Source organism: Trichechus manatus, unplaced genomic scaffold (assembly GCF_000243295.1).
Source record: "Trichechus manatus latirostris isolate Lorelei unplaced genomic scaffold, TriManLat1.0 scaffold00127, whole genome shotgun sequence".
NCBI lineage: Eukaryota > Metazoa > Chordata > Mammalia > Sirenia > Trichechidae > Trichechus > Trichechus manatus.
In genome coordinates, this window is record NW_004444063.1 from 7,548,817 (window position 1) to 7,563,059 (window position 14,243).

The window sequence follows — 14,243 nt, forward strand, 5'->3', positions numbered from 1 at the left end:
ACTATTACTTCATCCTTCTTTCCTGAGTATGGCGTGTACCTTCAGAACCCCCTTTCTTTGACCATGCTGTTCACCGCCTGTGGTACTCTTCTCTCCTTGCGTATCAGGTGAACTTTTGCTCATTCCTCAGAGCTTCGCTCAAAAGTCACTTCACCTAAGAAGCCTAGATCCCTCTGATGCACAGTCCCTCCTTTTTCAGCAATCCCAGCACATTTTTGTTGTCTCTCTTATATTGCTTGTCATGTGATATCATAGGAATTTATTTCCATGTCTTTGTGCATTCTGCAGCAGTACTTCTCGTACTACATAGAAGGCCCACAAATGAAATATTTCATACTACCAAAGCCCAAACTAAATACGCATACTTTCATAAGACAAGTATTTAGGGACATGAGATTTATAGATTTAATGATTTTTAGTGCTGTGTTTTTGCCGTAGGCATATGTAGAAGTGGGGGCCGGGAAGTAGGGGTAGGGAGAAGAGAGAGGAGTAGGTTAGGATTTAACTGAGAGTACAAAGGGGAGAGGTTGGAATTATTAAAATTTAGAAACTGTAAGCCCCATGGAGCTGAAACTCAGACCTCTGAAAATGAGGTGTTGCTCAGCTTGATTTCATATTGACTGCGTAGTTCTCTCCTTGAAAGCATCTGTTAAAAGACTGTAGTTGCGCTTTTAAAATCTATTCAGAGGAAAGTCTGATAAGGTTGAGTCTGCAACATTAGGCTCATACCTGTAATATAAATGAACACGTATGTGATAGGAATTTAAGTTATAAAGTATGTTTAAGCCCCCCAAAAGTGCAGTCTTATGAAAGGCCTTTTACCTGGTGGTGGTGCTGTTTATGCTTATTCTTGCATAAAATATTTATACATTGCCAATTAATTCCAAATTCAGCTTCTTTAAATTATATATGACAGCACTTTATCAATCTTGAGCTCAGCTATGTTTATGCTGCTTGTTTAATGTTATTTTTAGATCAAAAAGAAAGTGGAGGTAAGGCTGTAGAACTGTTTAATAGTTTGCTTTTGATTACTGACTTTTTTATGGTTTTGCTTTGTTTTTGCTGCCTACAGCTGTTGGTTTTTACTGTAAGTATTGTGAAGATGGCATTCTATTGCTCATGTTTGTGTATAGTATTTTAGTTTTAAAAAGTCAAATGATTAAGAATTGTATGAAGTAGGAAGCAAAGCTTTTCTGTCCACTTACAAAGAAAGTAGCCAGTGTTAACTGGCATGTCCTTTTAGTCATTTTCTTTGAATATATACCTTTTTATGCACATATATATAAAATCAGAGTATTCATACTTTTCTACAACTTGTGAAGAATTTTTTGGAATTTTGACCTAATACAAGATGAGGCCTAAAAGACTTCAGAGTGTGGCTAAAAGGAATTTGAAGTTGATTTTTTTTTTCCCCCTGAGTCTCCATATAGAACTTTTTGCTTATTCTTTTTTATTTAATTATACCAACCTTTTATTGGATTTCTTTACTGTAGTAAACTTCATGTTCTTTCTGCATTACAATTCTAGGTTATTTTAACTAGTTTTTAAATTATAAAAGAACACAATCATAGTTTTAAAAAATTTAGACTGTAGAGAAAGTATAAAACCCATTGCCATCAAGTCGATTCCAACTCATAGAGAAAGTATAGAATATAAAAGTCTCTACTCCCAGAATGATTGTTGTTGTTAGCTGCTGTCGAGTCACCCCCAACTCATGGTGACCCCATGCACAATAGGATCAGACCGTTGTGATCCAGAAGATTTTCCTTGGCTGATTTTTTGAAAGTAAATTGCCAGGCCTTTCTTTTTAGTCTGTCTTAGTGTGGAAGCTCTACACTAACATTACAGCAATATGCAAGCTTGTAATGGCCAGGTAGTGGCTGGGCTTGAGGAGCATTGGCCAGGAAGCAAACCCCGGGCTCCTGCATGGAAGGTGAGATTTCTACCACTGAACCACCACTCAGTTAACTCTGCTCCCCAGGATTAACAACTGTTAAATTATTCATATATCCTTCCAGAAATTTCAGTGCACATAAAATGTGCATTCCATTCTCTTCACTCCATGAGATGTTAAACTTTTCTGCCTCTTACCCATTTCACATAACAATATACCATAAATGCTTTTCTATGTCAGCATAGTCTACCAAATTTTTAAACAGCTGATAGTATTCCATTTAACCACATAGTCCCGTTAACCGGCCTTTACAGTGTTGCCTAAATCTCTGTGTTAACATATCTTTGCATGTTTTATGTAAAGGCTTTTCATTATTATATTTTGAATTTCATCAATAAAAAAAAATTGTGGATATCTGTTTTCTCTCTTGTTATGTAAGTACCTACAAAATATCATTGCCTTTTGACCTGGAAAGCCTAAAGTATTTACTATCTGATCTTTTATAGAACAAATTCACCAATCCCTGATCTATACCATTATACTATTACTCTACATTTGTTTTATGGCACTTTTCATTGTCCACATTGTCTTATTTACTTGATTATTGTCTGTTTTCCTTCAGCCACTCCTTACTCTTTTGAATTTAAGCAAATCCCCTGAGAGCAAGGAGCTTGTCTGTCTCATTTATCACTCTATCATCTGCAACACTGGTTGGCACGTTAACCAGGTACTCAATAAATATTCGTTGAGTGATTAGCAGTTGAAAGCAGACTAAAGGAACAGGTTTTTTTTTAAGATTACTTTAAATATCTAAAATGTCCTGTTTTTAGTGTAATCTCAAATTCAATATATGCATCCTTCGGCTATCTCTCTCTTCTTTTTTTCATTTTACTTATATAAGATTATAGTTAGCACTCTAGAAATTATGTCTTTAGGTTGAAAGTCCAGTTATCTGAGCTTCATATTGAATTAATTTATATAGTATATAAGAATTTTATTAATGAACTATAAATCACAAGACTAATAAATGATATACTCCTCCAAGAGTTTTTTGAAGTATCTGTTTGCCCTTACTGGATTGTATTCTTATGTATGTTTTAGCTTCATGCCTAAAATTTGAGATAATTGGATCATTTCTCCTTGATTCTCCTTTATTCTAACCATCTAATCAGTTAACATTTGAGTGTCTGCCATGTGCCAAGTATTATGCTTGGCATCTATGATGTTCTCCCACTAACAACAAATAATGTTTGTAGTATATATGTAACAATTCTAAAATAGAAAAAGAGGCCTACACTGACACTGGTGTATCAACGTAGAGAAATTTTTTCCATCTAATGCCTCCTGAAAGATTTTCATTACCTTAACAAAGTGACTCAGTGGTTAAAGCACTTGGCTGCCAACTGAAAGGTTGGCAGTTCAAACCCACCAGCTGCTCAGTGAGAAAGATGTGGCAGTCTGCTTCCTTAAAGATTACAGCCTTTGCAGCCCTGTGAAGCAGTTCTCTGTCCTAGAGAGTCACTGTGAGTTGGAATTGACTGTATGGCAGTGAGTTTTTTGGGTTTTGGATCATTTCATTTTTGAAATCTGTTCTAAAGGCACTGATTTGTGATTCCTGAATCCCTCTTATGTGACTACATAACATTTTGTCCTTCTCACGGGAAACAGATGGCTTTTACAGACTGACTTTGTTCTGCTATTTAGCAAGATACACAACTCTGTTCCTTCCCAAAAGATGTTACAGTATATCAGCCACAAGAGAAGAAAACATGAAATGTGTACAAATTCCTTAGCCCTCTTTGTGATTAAATTTCTCTGAGGAAAGTAATAAAGGGACCAGAACATCTCCCTAGCCTCCCCCAAGGTCAGCCCCCAGAGATCTAATGAACTCATCCAATTCTAGAGCCCCAGAACATTGAGACCGATTTTCATGAAGAGGATAGGAACAATACAAAAAAAAAATCTCAATGCTGTCGAGTCAGTTCAACTCATGGCAGCCCCATGTGTTACAGAGTAGAGCTGCTCCATAAGGTTTTCTTGGCTGTAATCTTTATGGAAGGAAACTGCCAGGCCTTCTGCATCGCTGCTGGGTGAGTTTGAACCACTAACCTTTAGGTTAGTAGTTGAGTGCAAACCATATTTTTTGACACTTTTTTATAGAGTTAAAAGGGTGAAACCCTTTTGTCCAGAATCTTTCTCTTGGCAAACCGAAATTTCCATCTGGTTGCAATCATTTTCTAGGGCAAGGGAGTATCTCTGATTTTGGTGAATCATAAAGGAGTCTGACCTTAAGCTTGGTAAATTCATAAACCTGATTATGTCAGCAGCACACTAAGGACTGACTCATTAGAAGGAGCAGGAGGCATTTGATTATTCAAATGTTTGAATACACCAAGGTTGGACAGCTTGATGCAAACATCTTTAAAAAGGACCTGAACAAATGAAGCAGTCTGCTTTCAGCTTGCCAGTGGACCTAGAATATTCAACATCTGTTGGCTAAGGCTCATTCTTCCTGCAATTGTATTCATATATATTCAGCTGAACCTTCCAATCCAGGGAATCAATCTCTGTCTTTATTTGTCCCCAAGCTTTGGGAAGGGATGCACGGGAAGGGACCATATTCTGTGAAATTATTTCCTGCCATATTTATTCCATTACTCCTTTCTTTTAGCTAGGACAAACAGAAGACTATACCTCTTGTGATTTTGAGATTAATTTGTCTTTTCTCTAAAAGTTAACATATATAACGCTAAGAAGGTAATGCCAAGCAAGCAGTGTACAATACCTTGAGCCACCCAAATCTACCCAACTCAATCCTACTGTAGTCATCACCCCCCAAAAAAAGATCACACTAGTAAATTCTTCCTAATTAAACATAATAATTTTTATATCAATGATTTATTATCATAGGGAAAATTTTAGCTTTGTTCGTGCTATCAGATCACTTTTTTGGTTACGTTAAAACGTAGCCTGCTGTCATCACATTGGGCATTATTTTGGAAGTTACAGTCATATGATAGGGGAAAAAAAAAAGAACAAGTCAGAAAAATCATTATCTACATATGTATATCATGTGAACATTTATCTCGAGGTGGAGCTTACCTCCTAATAACAAAAATCACAAAGGCAAAGATTGAGATATTTAACCACATGAATATTTACAGTATTTTTGTGTTTTCAAATATAATAAACAGTAGAATATGAAAATTGGAAAAACATTTGCCACTTTATAGTAGACTTTGTACATGTTGGCTTCTAGTATAGTTCAGTAGGAAAAAGCATACAGCATACCAAACATTATTTTGAAAAAGAAAAAAATACTAACAGTTCATTAAATAATACCAGTCACTGAACTTCACCAGTAACCAGAGAAATGGAAAATACAACAATGAAGTATTTGGGGGGAAGGAGGGAGTGGCTTTCAAAATCAGGGAAGAAAGCATTATTGAATACACAGTTTGGTAAGAATATGAACAATTGGCTTATATACTCTAGAATTATAAAATAACCTCTCTGGAGAAGAGTTTGGCAGTATATTTCAAAAAAACTTTAAAATATGCATGCCCTCTAAGTCAGCAGTTCTCTTTATCGGGATTTTTTATCTGAGGAAGTAATAAGATTGTCTGCAAGGGTTTATCTGCTTTAGAGAGAAGTCTTATTATTTATAATGTAGGAAAATGGTAAGCATCCGAAATGTCTAGTATTAAATATTTAGATAATTTAAATATGTGAGATACTATTATGAGCTTAACAAAAAGACCGACAACCCAATCAAAAGTGGGCAAAGGAATTAAATAAACATTTCACTAAAGAGGATATACAAATGGCCAACAAGCACATGAAAAAATGCTTAACATCATTAGTCATTAAGCCTATTGCCCTGGATTCTATTCTGATTCATGATGACCCAGTAGAGCAGAGTAGAACTGCCCCATAGGTTGTCCAAGGCTGTAATCTTATGGAAGCAGACTGCCACATCTTTTCTCCCATGGAGCAGCTAATAGGTTCGAACCACCGACCTTTTAGTTAGCAACCAAGCGCTTAACCAACTACTCCGCCACCAGGGCTCCTTATTAGTCATTAGAGAGATACAGATCAAAACCACAATAAGATACCACTAGAATGGCTATGATCAAAAATATGGAAAATAACAGGTGTAGGCAAGGATGTGGAGACATTGGAACACTCATCCATTATTGGTGGGAATGCAAAATGGTACAGCTACTGTGGGAAAAAGTCTGGCAGTTCCTCAAACATAGAAACTACCATATGACCTAGCAATGCCAATCTAGGTGTATACCCAAAATAGTTGAAAGCAGGAACAGAAACAGAAAGTTGTATATCAGTGTTCATTGCAGCAGTATTCACAATAGCCAAAAGGTGGGAACTAAATGTCCATCAACAGATGAATGGATAAAATGTGGCATATATGTATATGTACAATGTAACATTACTCTTTCATAAAGAGAAATGAAGTCCTAATACATGCTACAACATGGATCAGTCTTGAAAATATCCTGAGTAAAATAAGTTAGTCACAAAAGGACAAATATTGTATGATCTCACTTATATGAAAGAGGCAAATGTATAGAACCAAAGTTTATTAGTGGTTACCAGGTGGAAGGGAGGGGAAGACTGAGGAGTCAGTGCTTGGAGGGCAATGAATTTCTCTTAATGGTGATGGAATAATTTGTAAACAGATAGTGGTGATAGTTGCACAACATGATGAACATAATCAATGTTACTGAATTGTACATGTGAAAAATGTTGAATTTGGCAAATGTTTTCTTAATGTATTTTTACCACAAATAATTAAAAAATACACATTATGGAGTACTTTGCTCCATTAAGAATTGTTTTGTAGGATACTCAGTGGTATAAGAAGTGTTTATATTTATTAAATGAAAGAAAATGTGGCTTCCAAATGATATGTGTAGTATGATCCCAGTATTTTTCTTTTTCTGTGAACATGTTAGTATTTCATCAGTTGCTTTTTTGAAGAGTTAAAAGTTAATTTTCTTGAAAATAACAAGGCACATCTTTGTATTTATATAGATATTCCTGATCAAGTTATAAAAGTTTTCAAAGCAGATCAACAAAGTTGCTACATTATCATCAGTAAAGACACTACAGCTAAAGAAGTAGTCTGTCATGCTGTTCATGAGTTTGGTTTGACTGGTGCATCGGACACATATTCTCTCTGTGAAGTTTCTGTTACTCCTGAGGGCGTCATAAAACAGAGAAGACTTCCGGACCAGTTCTCCAAATTAGCTGATAGGATTCAGCTTAATGGAAGGTGAATGTACTTATTAGTGAATATGCTTGTTTGGACATGTGCTGTTTAGAACCCCTGTCAAAATGGATATTTTAAGTAGAAACATCATGTTTTTAGAGTCACCAAGTTCTCGAAAAGGGGAGTAGGGTTGTTTTTTAGTTTTGTTGTTTTCTTTTTCCCAACTGTTCTTGTTTCCATAATGATATAAATAGAACCTTAGGATGTTAGCACTCATAACTTCTACCCCGAAGTAGGAGAATGAAAGAAAAGGCAGGCAGCTTGCTAAATTATTTTAGCACCTCTACTAAAATAAAATCTTCGAATCACTGATACAGTCCAATCTGTTTTTTACAGATTAGGAAACTGGGTGATACATATCTTTATATGTATCTGAGTATCTGTATGTATTAATATATAAATTTCTTTTTACTATGACCAATATGTACTTTGGGCGAAAGAAGTTATAATTTTCACAGTTCTTTTTCTAACTAGTTTTCCTTTTCCTGTACAGGAAAAAATTTTAAATTATTTAAATGTGCTCTGAAAATCATTTGAAGATTCTTTTGATAGTACATTTGCTGTGGGGGGAGGGTTGTTTTGTTGGTTGGTTTTTTTACTCTGGATATTTTCTTTGAGAATAATTTAATCTTTATAGTGAGCCCAATTCACTCTTTAAAACAGAAGATGTTAAATGCTGAGACTAGAGGAACCCCAGAAGACATGGCCCCCAGACTCTCTGTTGGCCCAGAACTAAAACCATTCCCAAAGCCACCTCTTCAGAGACAGATTAGACTGGACTATAAAACATAAAATAATACTCGTGAAGAGTGTGCTTCTTAGTTCAAGTAGAGACACAAGACTGAAAGGGCAGCTCCTGTCCAGAGGTGAGATGAGAAGGCAGGAAGGGACAGGGGCTGGTTGAATGGACACGGGAAATCCAGAGTGGAAAAGGGAGGTGTGCTGTCACATTATAGGGATAGCAACTAGGGTCGCATAACAATGTGTACATAAATTTTTGTATGAGAAACTAATTTGAGCTGCAGACTTTCACCTAAAGCGCAATTAAAAAGATTTAAAAAAAAAAATAGACATCAAATGGCAGAAAAGCCCTTTTCATTTAAAATCTTAATTCTCCATTGCCTTTGTAAGTGAATATGCTAACATTTAGGACTAAAAGTTGTTAACAGTAAAATTAAAATTGATATTTTGACAATAATAAAGAGGAAAAGTACTTTTATAAATATAAAATTATAAACATAATTTTTTTCTTTTTTAGGTATTATTTAAAGAATAACATGGAAACAGAAACGTTATGCTCAGATGAAGATGCACAGGAACTAGTTAAGGAAAGCCAACTATCCATGCTGCAGCTGAGTACCATTGAGATGGCCACCCAGCTATCAATGAGAGACTTCGATTTGTTTAGAAATATTGAGCCTACTGAATACATTGACGACCTTTTTAAGTTGGATTCCAAAACAGGAAATACTCACTTGAAAGAGTTTGAGGACATTGTAAACCAAGAAACATTTTGGGTTGCCTCAGAAATTTTAACTGAATCAAATCAGCTCAAACGAATGAAGATTATTAAACTTTTCATTAAAATTGCACTTCACTGTCGAGAATGTAAGAACTTCAATTCCATGTTTGCAATAATAAGGTAAGTTTATACAGAATAGGTACAAATAGCTGTATGTGGTTTGATCATGATATTAGGCATGAATTTGATTTTGTGCTTAGGTATTAAATGCCCAGAAGAAAAGTTTAATTAATACACTGTTATTAATGGATTCTTAGATTTAATATGTTTTTCTTTCCGGTGATAATGGTTTTTTCTATTTTTATTTCTTCCATCACTCACTTAAAACAACATTTTTTGGTGAGTATGGGTGATTGATTGCCTTCTCATTTTTCTTCCTTTCCCTCACTTTGAGTGATTATATCCTATTTGGATGTGTACCCAGCGGCTGGTCTTTATCAACAGACATTTAGACTGTACATCTCTTAAGTACCTGCCTCATTATGATTTGACACTGAAAAATCACAGTGTGGTTATCAGTGCTCTAACTTAAAATTGCTATTTTGAAACAACAACAGTGACAACAAAAGCAGTGATAATAATAAGAGCAACCATTTGGTGATCTCTTTCTGTGTGCCAGGCACTACATGACTTATCACTGGATGTGTTATCACTCAGGCAAGCTAGGACATCAGAATTATAAAAATCTTCCCAAGTTGATAATCCCAGGGAAGGAAGTAGATGGTTACATGAGCTCCTGAAATCTTTTTTTCCCAACTCATCATGAGAAGTTAATTCTAGGTAGTTTTTGTTTTGTTTTCTTTCTGACCCTCATCCACTACACTGCTGATCAACAGAGGGATTTAAAGCAAGTCTAATTTAAAGGGAAGGGGACTATCATTTGGTCCGTTTAAAAGACTGTGTGTGTGTGTGTGTATAGATGTATAATTCCAATTTTACTAATCCCACCTATACACAACACCTCAAAGAATTTAATAATGATTTGTTCCTTTTACAAAAGAAAAAAAGGAGTATTTATAGGAATTCTTTAATCTTAAGTCTGTCATGATAATAGGAAGCTCCTTTATGAAATTAACCAGTGGCTGCAATTGAACTAGATGCTATAGAAGGAATATTGAATAGTATTGAATTAACGGAGTGGCCTTTAGAATCACCTGTACCTATATATGAATCCTTGCTCTCCCCCATAGCAGTAGTGTGTCAATGAAAAACTGAGGACCAGTTTTCTCATCTAAAAAAACACAGGAATTACACCATCTATCTCACATTTTTAAACAACTAGGTCTAAAACCACAAAGATGCCACTGATAGATACTTAGGAGGCTAGAAAGGGACCCTATTTAGACAGGAAGCATTGAGTAAAGGTTTTGGTAATTAGAGACTTAGTTTTTGAGTACCCTATGAAGAAAGTTGATCAAAGCCAAGAAAGTGGATGATCTCTGTGTAAAAGGGAGTGTAGGAACAAAATGATAGAGGGCTAAAAATCATACCTTAGTGACCATCCTCAGTGTGGGGTAAGGGAGAAGGAGAGTCCAGCCAAAGAGATGGAGGATCAATACAAGAAATAGTAGAACAGCACAATTATGATGTTATTAAAGCTAGGGGATGAGAGTGATTTGAGACAAGGTGGTGGTCAGTAGCCCCAGGAAGAGTACAGGAAAGGGCTGGGATTTGACTAACAGGCAGAAGTTTGTTTTGTTTTTAAAAAAAAAAAAATTTGTTACATGCATTTTCCATGTTGTCGTTAGGGTCCATCGAGTCAGTTCTGAATCACAGCAACCCTGTACAGCAAAATGAAACACTGTGCCATCCTCACGATCGTTGTTATGCTTGAGCCAGTCGTTGCAGCCACTGTGTCAGTCCATCTCACTGAGGGTCGTCTTCTTTTTTGCTGACCCTCTACATTACCAAGCACGATGTTCTCCAGGGACTGGTCCCTCCTGATAACACGTCCAAAGTATGTGAGACAAAGTCTCACCATCCTCGCTTCTAAGGAGCATTCTGCCTGTACTTCCAGGACAGATTTGTTTGTTCTTTTGGCAGTCCGTGGTATATTCAGTATTCTTCGCCAACACCATAACTCAAAGACGTCAATTCTCCTTCAGTCTTCTTATTCATTGCCCAGCTTTCGCATGCATATGCATATGAAGTGACTGAAAACACTGTGGCTTGGTTCAGGCGCACCTCAGTCTTTAAAAGTGATATCTTTGCTTTTTAACACACCAGAGAGGTCTTTTGCAGCAGATTTGCCCAATGCAGTGCATCGTTTGATTTCTTGACTGCTGCTTCCATGGGTAGTGATTGTGGATCCAAGTAAAATGAAATCCTTGACAACTTCAGTCCTCTCTCCGTTTATCATGATGTTACTTATTGGTCCAGTTGTGAGAATTTTTGTTTTCTTTGGGTTGAGGTGTAATCCATACTGAAGGCTGTAGTCTTTGATCTTCATCAGTAAGTGCTTCAAGTCCTCTTCAGTTTCAGCAGGCAAGGTTGTGTCATCTGCCAATGGCAGGTTGTTAATGAGCCTTCTTACAATCCTGATGCCCCTTTCTTCTTCTTATAGTCCAGCTTCTCGGATTATTTGTTCGGCATACAGAATGAATAATTATAGTGAAAGGATACAACCCTGATGCACACCTTTCTTGACTTTAAACCATGCGATACCGCCTTGTGCTGTTCGAACGACTGCCTCTTGATCTATGTATGTACAGATTCCTCATGAGCACAATTAAGTGTTCTGGAATTCCCATTCTTGACAGTGTTATCCATAATTTGTTATGATCTGCATACTCGACTGCCTTTTCATAGTCAGTAAAGCACAGGTAAACATCTTTCTGGTATTCTCTGCTTTCAGCCAGGGTCCATCTGACATCAGCAATGATAACCTTGGTTTCACATCCTTTTCTGAATATGGCTTGAATTTCTGGCAGTTCCTTGTTGATGTATTGCTGCAACTGCTTTTGAATGATCTTTAGCAAAATTTTATTTGCATGTGATATTAATTATACTGTTCAGTAATTTCCCCATTCGGTTGGATCATCTTTCTTTGGAATAGGCGTAAATATGGATCTCTTCCAGTTGGTTGTCAAGGTAGCTGTCTTCCAAATTTTTTGGCATAGGTGAGTAAGCACCTCCAGTGCTGCATCCATTTGTTGAAACATCTCAATTTGTATTCTCTCATTTCCTGAAGCCTTGTTTTTCGCCAGTGCCTTCAGTGCAGCATGAACTTCTTCCTTCAGAACCATCAGTTTTTGATCATGTGCTTCCTCCTGAAATGATTGAATATCGATCAATTCTTTTTGGTACAGTGACTCTGTATATTCCTTCCATGTTTGATGCTTCCTGCATCATTCAGTTATTTTACCCATAGAATCCTTCACTATTGCAACTTGAGGCTTGAATTTTTTCTTCATTTCTTTCAGCTTGAGAAATGCCGAGCATGTTCTTCCCTTTTGGTTTTCTAACTCAGGTCTTTGACATGTCATCATAATAGTTTCCTTTGTCTTCTCAAGCTGCGCTTTGAAATCTTCCATTCAGTGCTTTTACTTCATCATTTCTTCCTTTTGCTTTAGGTGCTCGACATTCAAGACCAAGTTTCAGGATCTCTTCTGACATCCATTTTGGTCTTTTCTTTCTTTCCTGTCTTTTTAATGACTTCTTGCTTTCTTCACGTATAATGTCCTTGATGTCTTTCCACAACTCATCTGGTCTTTGGTCATTAGTGTTCAGTGCTTCAACTCTATTCTTGAGATGATCTCTAAATTCAGGTGGGATATACTCAAGATCATACTTTGGCTCTCATGGACTTGTTCTAATTTTCTTCAGTTTCAACTTGCACTTGCATATGAGCAATTGATGGTCTGTTCCACAGTCAGCCCCTGGTCTTGTTCTGACTGCACTGATGATACTGAGCTTTTCCATTATCTCTTTCCATAAATGTAGTCAGTTTGATTCCTGTGTATTCCATCTGGCGAGGTCCATGTGTATAGTTGCCATTTATGTTGTTGAAAAAAGGTGTTTGCAATGAAGAAGTCATTGGTCTTGCAAAATTCTATCATGCAGTCTCTGGCATCATTTCTATCATCAAGGTTGTATTTTCTAACTACTGATCCTTCTTTTGTTTCCAGCTTTTGCTTTCCAATTACGAGTAATTGTCGATGCATCATGATTGCATGTTTGATCAGTTATAGACTATAGAAGTAAAGTCTTCAATTTCTTCAGCTTGACATTAGTGGTGGTACATAAATTTGAATAGTAGTCATATTAACTGGCCTTCCTTGTAAGTGTATGGATATTATCCTATCACTGACAGCGTTGTACTTAAGGATAGATCTTGAAATGTTCTTTTTTACGATGAGTGCAGTGCCATTCCTCTTCAAGTTGTCATTCCCAGCATAGTAGACCATGGGATTGTCTGATTCAGAATTGCCAATACGAGTCCATTTCAGCTCACTAATGCCTGAGTTATTGATGTTTATGTGTTCCATTTCATTTTTGACGATTTCCAGTTTTCCTAGATTCATACTTCGTACAGTCTGTGTTCTGATTATTAATGGATATTTGCAGCTGTTTCTTCTCATTTTGACTCACGCCACATCAGCAAATGAAGGTCGCGAAAGCTTGATGCCATCCACGTCATTAAGGTTGACTCTACTTTGAGGAGGCAGCTCTTCCCCAGTGGTATTTTGAGTGCCTTCCAACCTAAGGGCTTCATCTTCGGGATCTCTGTCAGACAATGTTCTGGTATTTGAATACTGGTGGCATAGCTTGCAGCATCACAGCAGCACGCAAGCCCCCAGAGTTCCACACACTGATAGACGTGGAGGTTTCCATAGTTCATGTAAAGATAACTGTTTTATATTTTATCTTAAATTTCGTATTCATATAATGTCAAAGAATATAAAGATATATTAACTCTTTTCAGTGGCGATGGCACAGGCAAATCAGTCAGTTCTGGCTGGAATTAAATAGCATATTTTTTGTGATTTAAAAAAAATAATTTTAACCTTTTTTTGAGTAGAGATTACACGTACATGGAAGAAATTCAGAAGATACTAAAAGGGTATGCAGAATAAAGTCTCCAACCCAGTTCACCCAAATTCCTCTCCCTGGAGCCAACTACTATTAAAAGTTCTTCATTCAAAGGATACTGTACGTATACTGCAAGTATACCACTCCCCCCCACCAAAAAAAACTGCCCCATAGGATTTCCAAGGCTATAATCTTTACAGAAACAGACTGCCACATCTTTCTCCCTCAGAATGACTGGCAGGTTCGAATTGCCAACCTTTTGGTTACCAGCCAAGCACTTAACCACTGTGCCACCAGGGCCCCTTACTGCAAGTATATAAACGTATTTTAAAGTACCTTGATTTATCTTGGAGATTATTCCAAATTAGTATTTACAGAACTGCCTCGTTTTTTTTTTAATTTTTTTTTATTGTACTTTAGATGATGGTTTACAGAACAAATAGTTTCTTATTAAACAGTACACAGATTGTTTTATGACAATGGTTAACAACCCCATGACATGT

General features: G+C 36.5%; 1 protein-coding gene across 9 annotated transcripts in view; it reads left to right on the forward strand.

Annotated features, from left to right (window-relative positions):
• The window catches only part of RAPGEF6 (Rap guanine nucleotide exchange factor 6), a 266,914-nt gene that overhangs the window by 208,297 nt on the left and 44,374 nt on the right, over positions 1 to 14,243 (forward strand). For all 9 annotated transcript variants that reach the window (XM_004384759.2, XM_023739016.1, XM_023739009.1 and 6 more), the window contains 2 exons: positions 6,950 to 7,190; positions 8,446 to 8,829. In XM_004384759.2, coding sequence (XP_004384816.1) covers positions 6,950 to 7,190; positions 8,446 to 8,829 — 625 coding nt within the window. The remainder of the gene's footprint in view (positions 1 to 6,949; positions 7,191 to 8,445; positions 8,830 to 14,243) is intronic.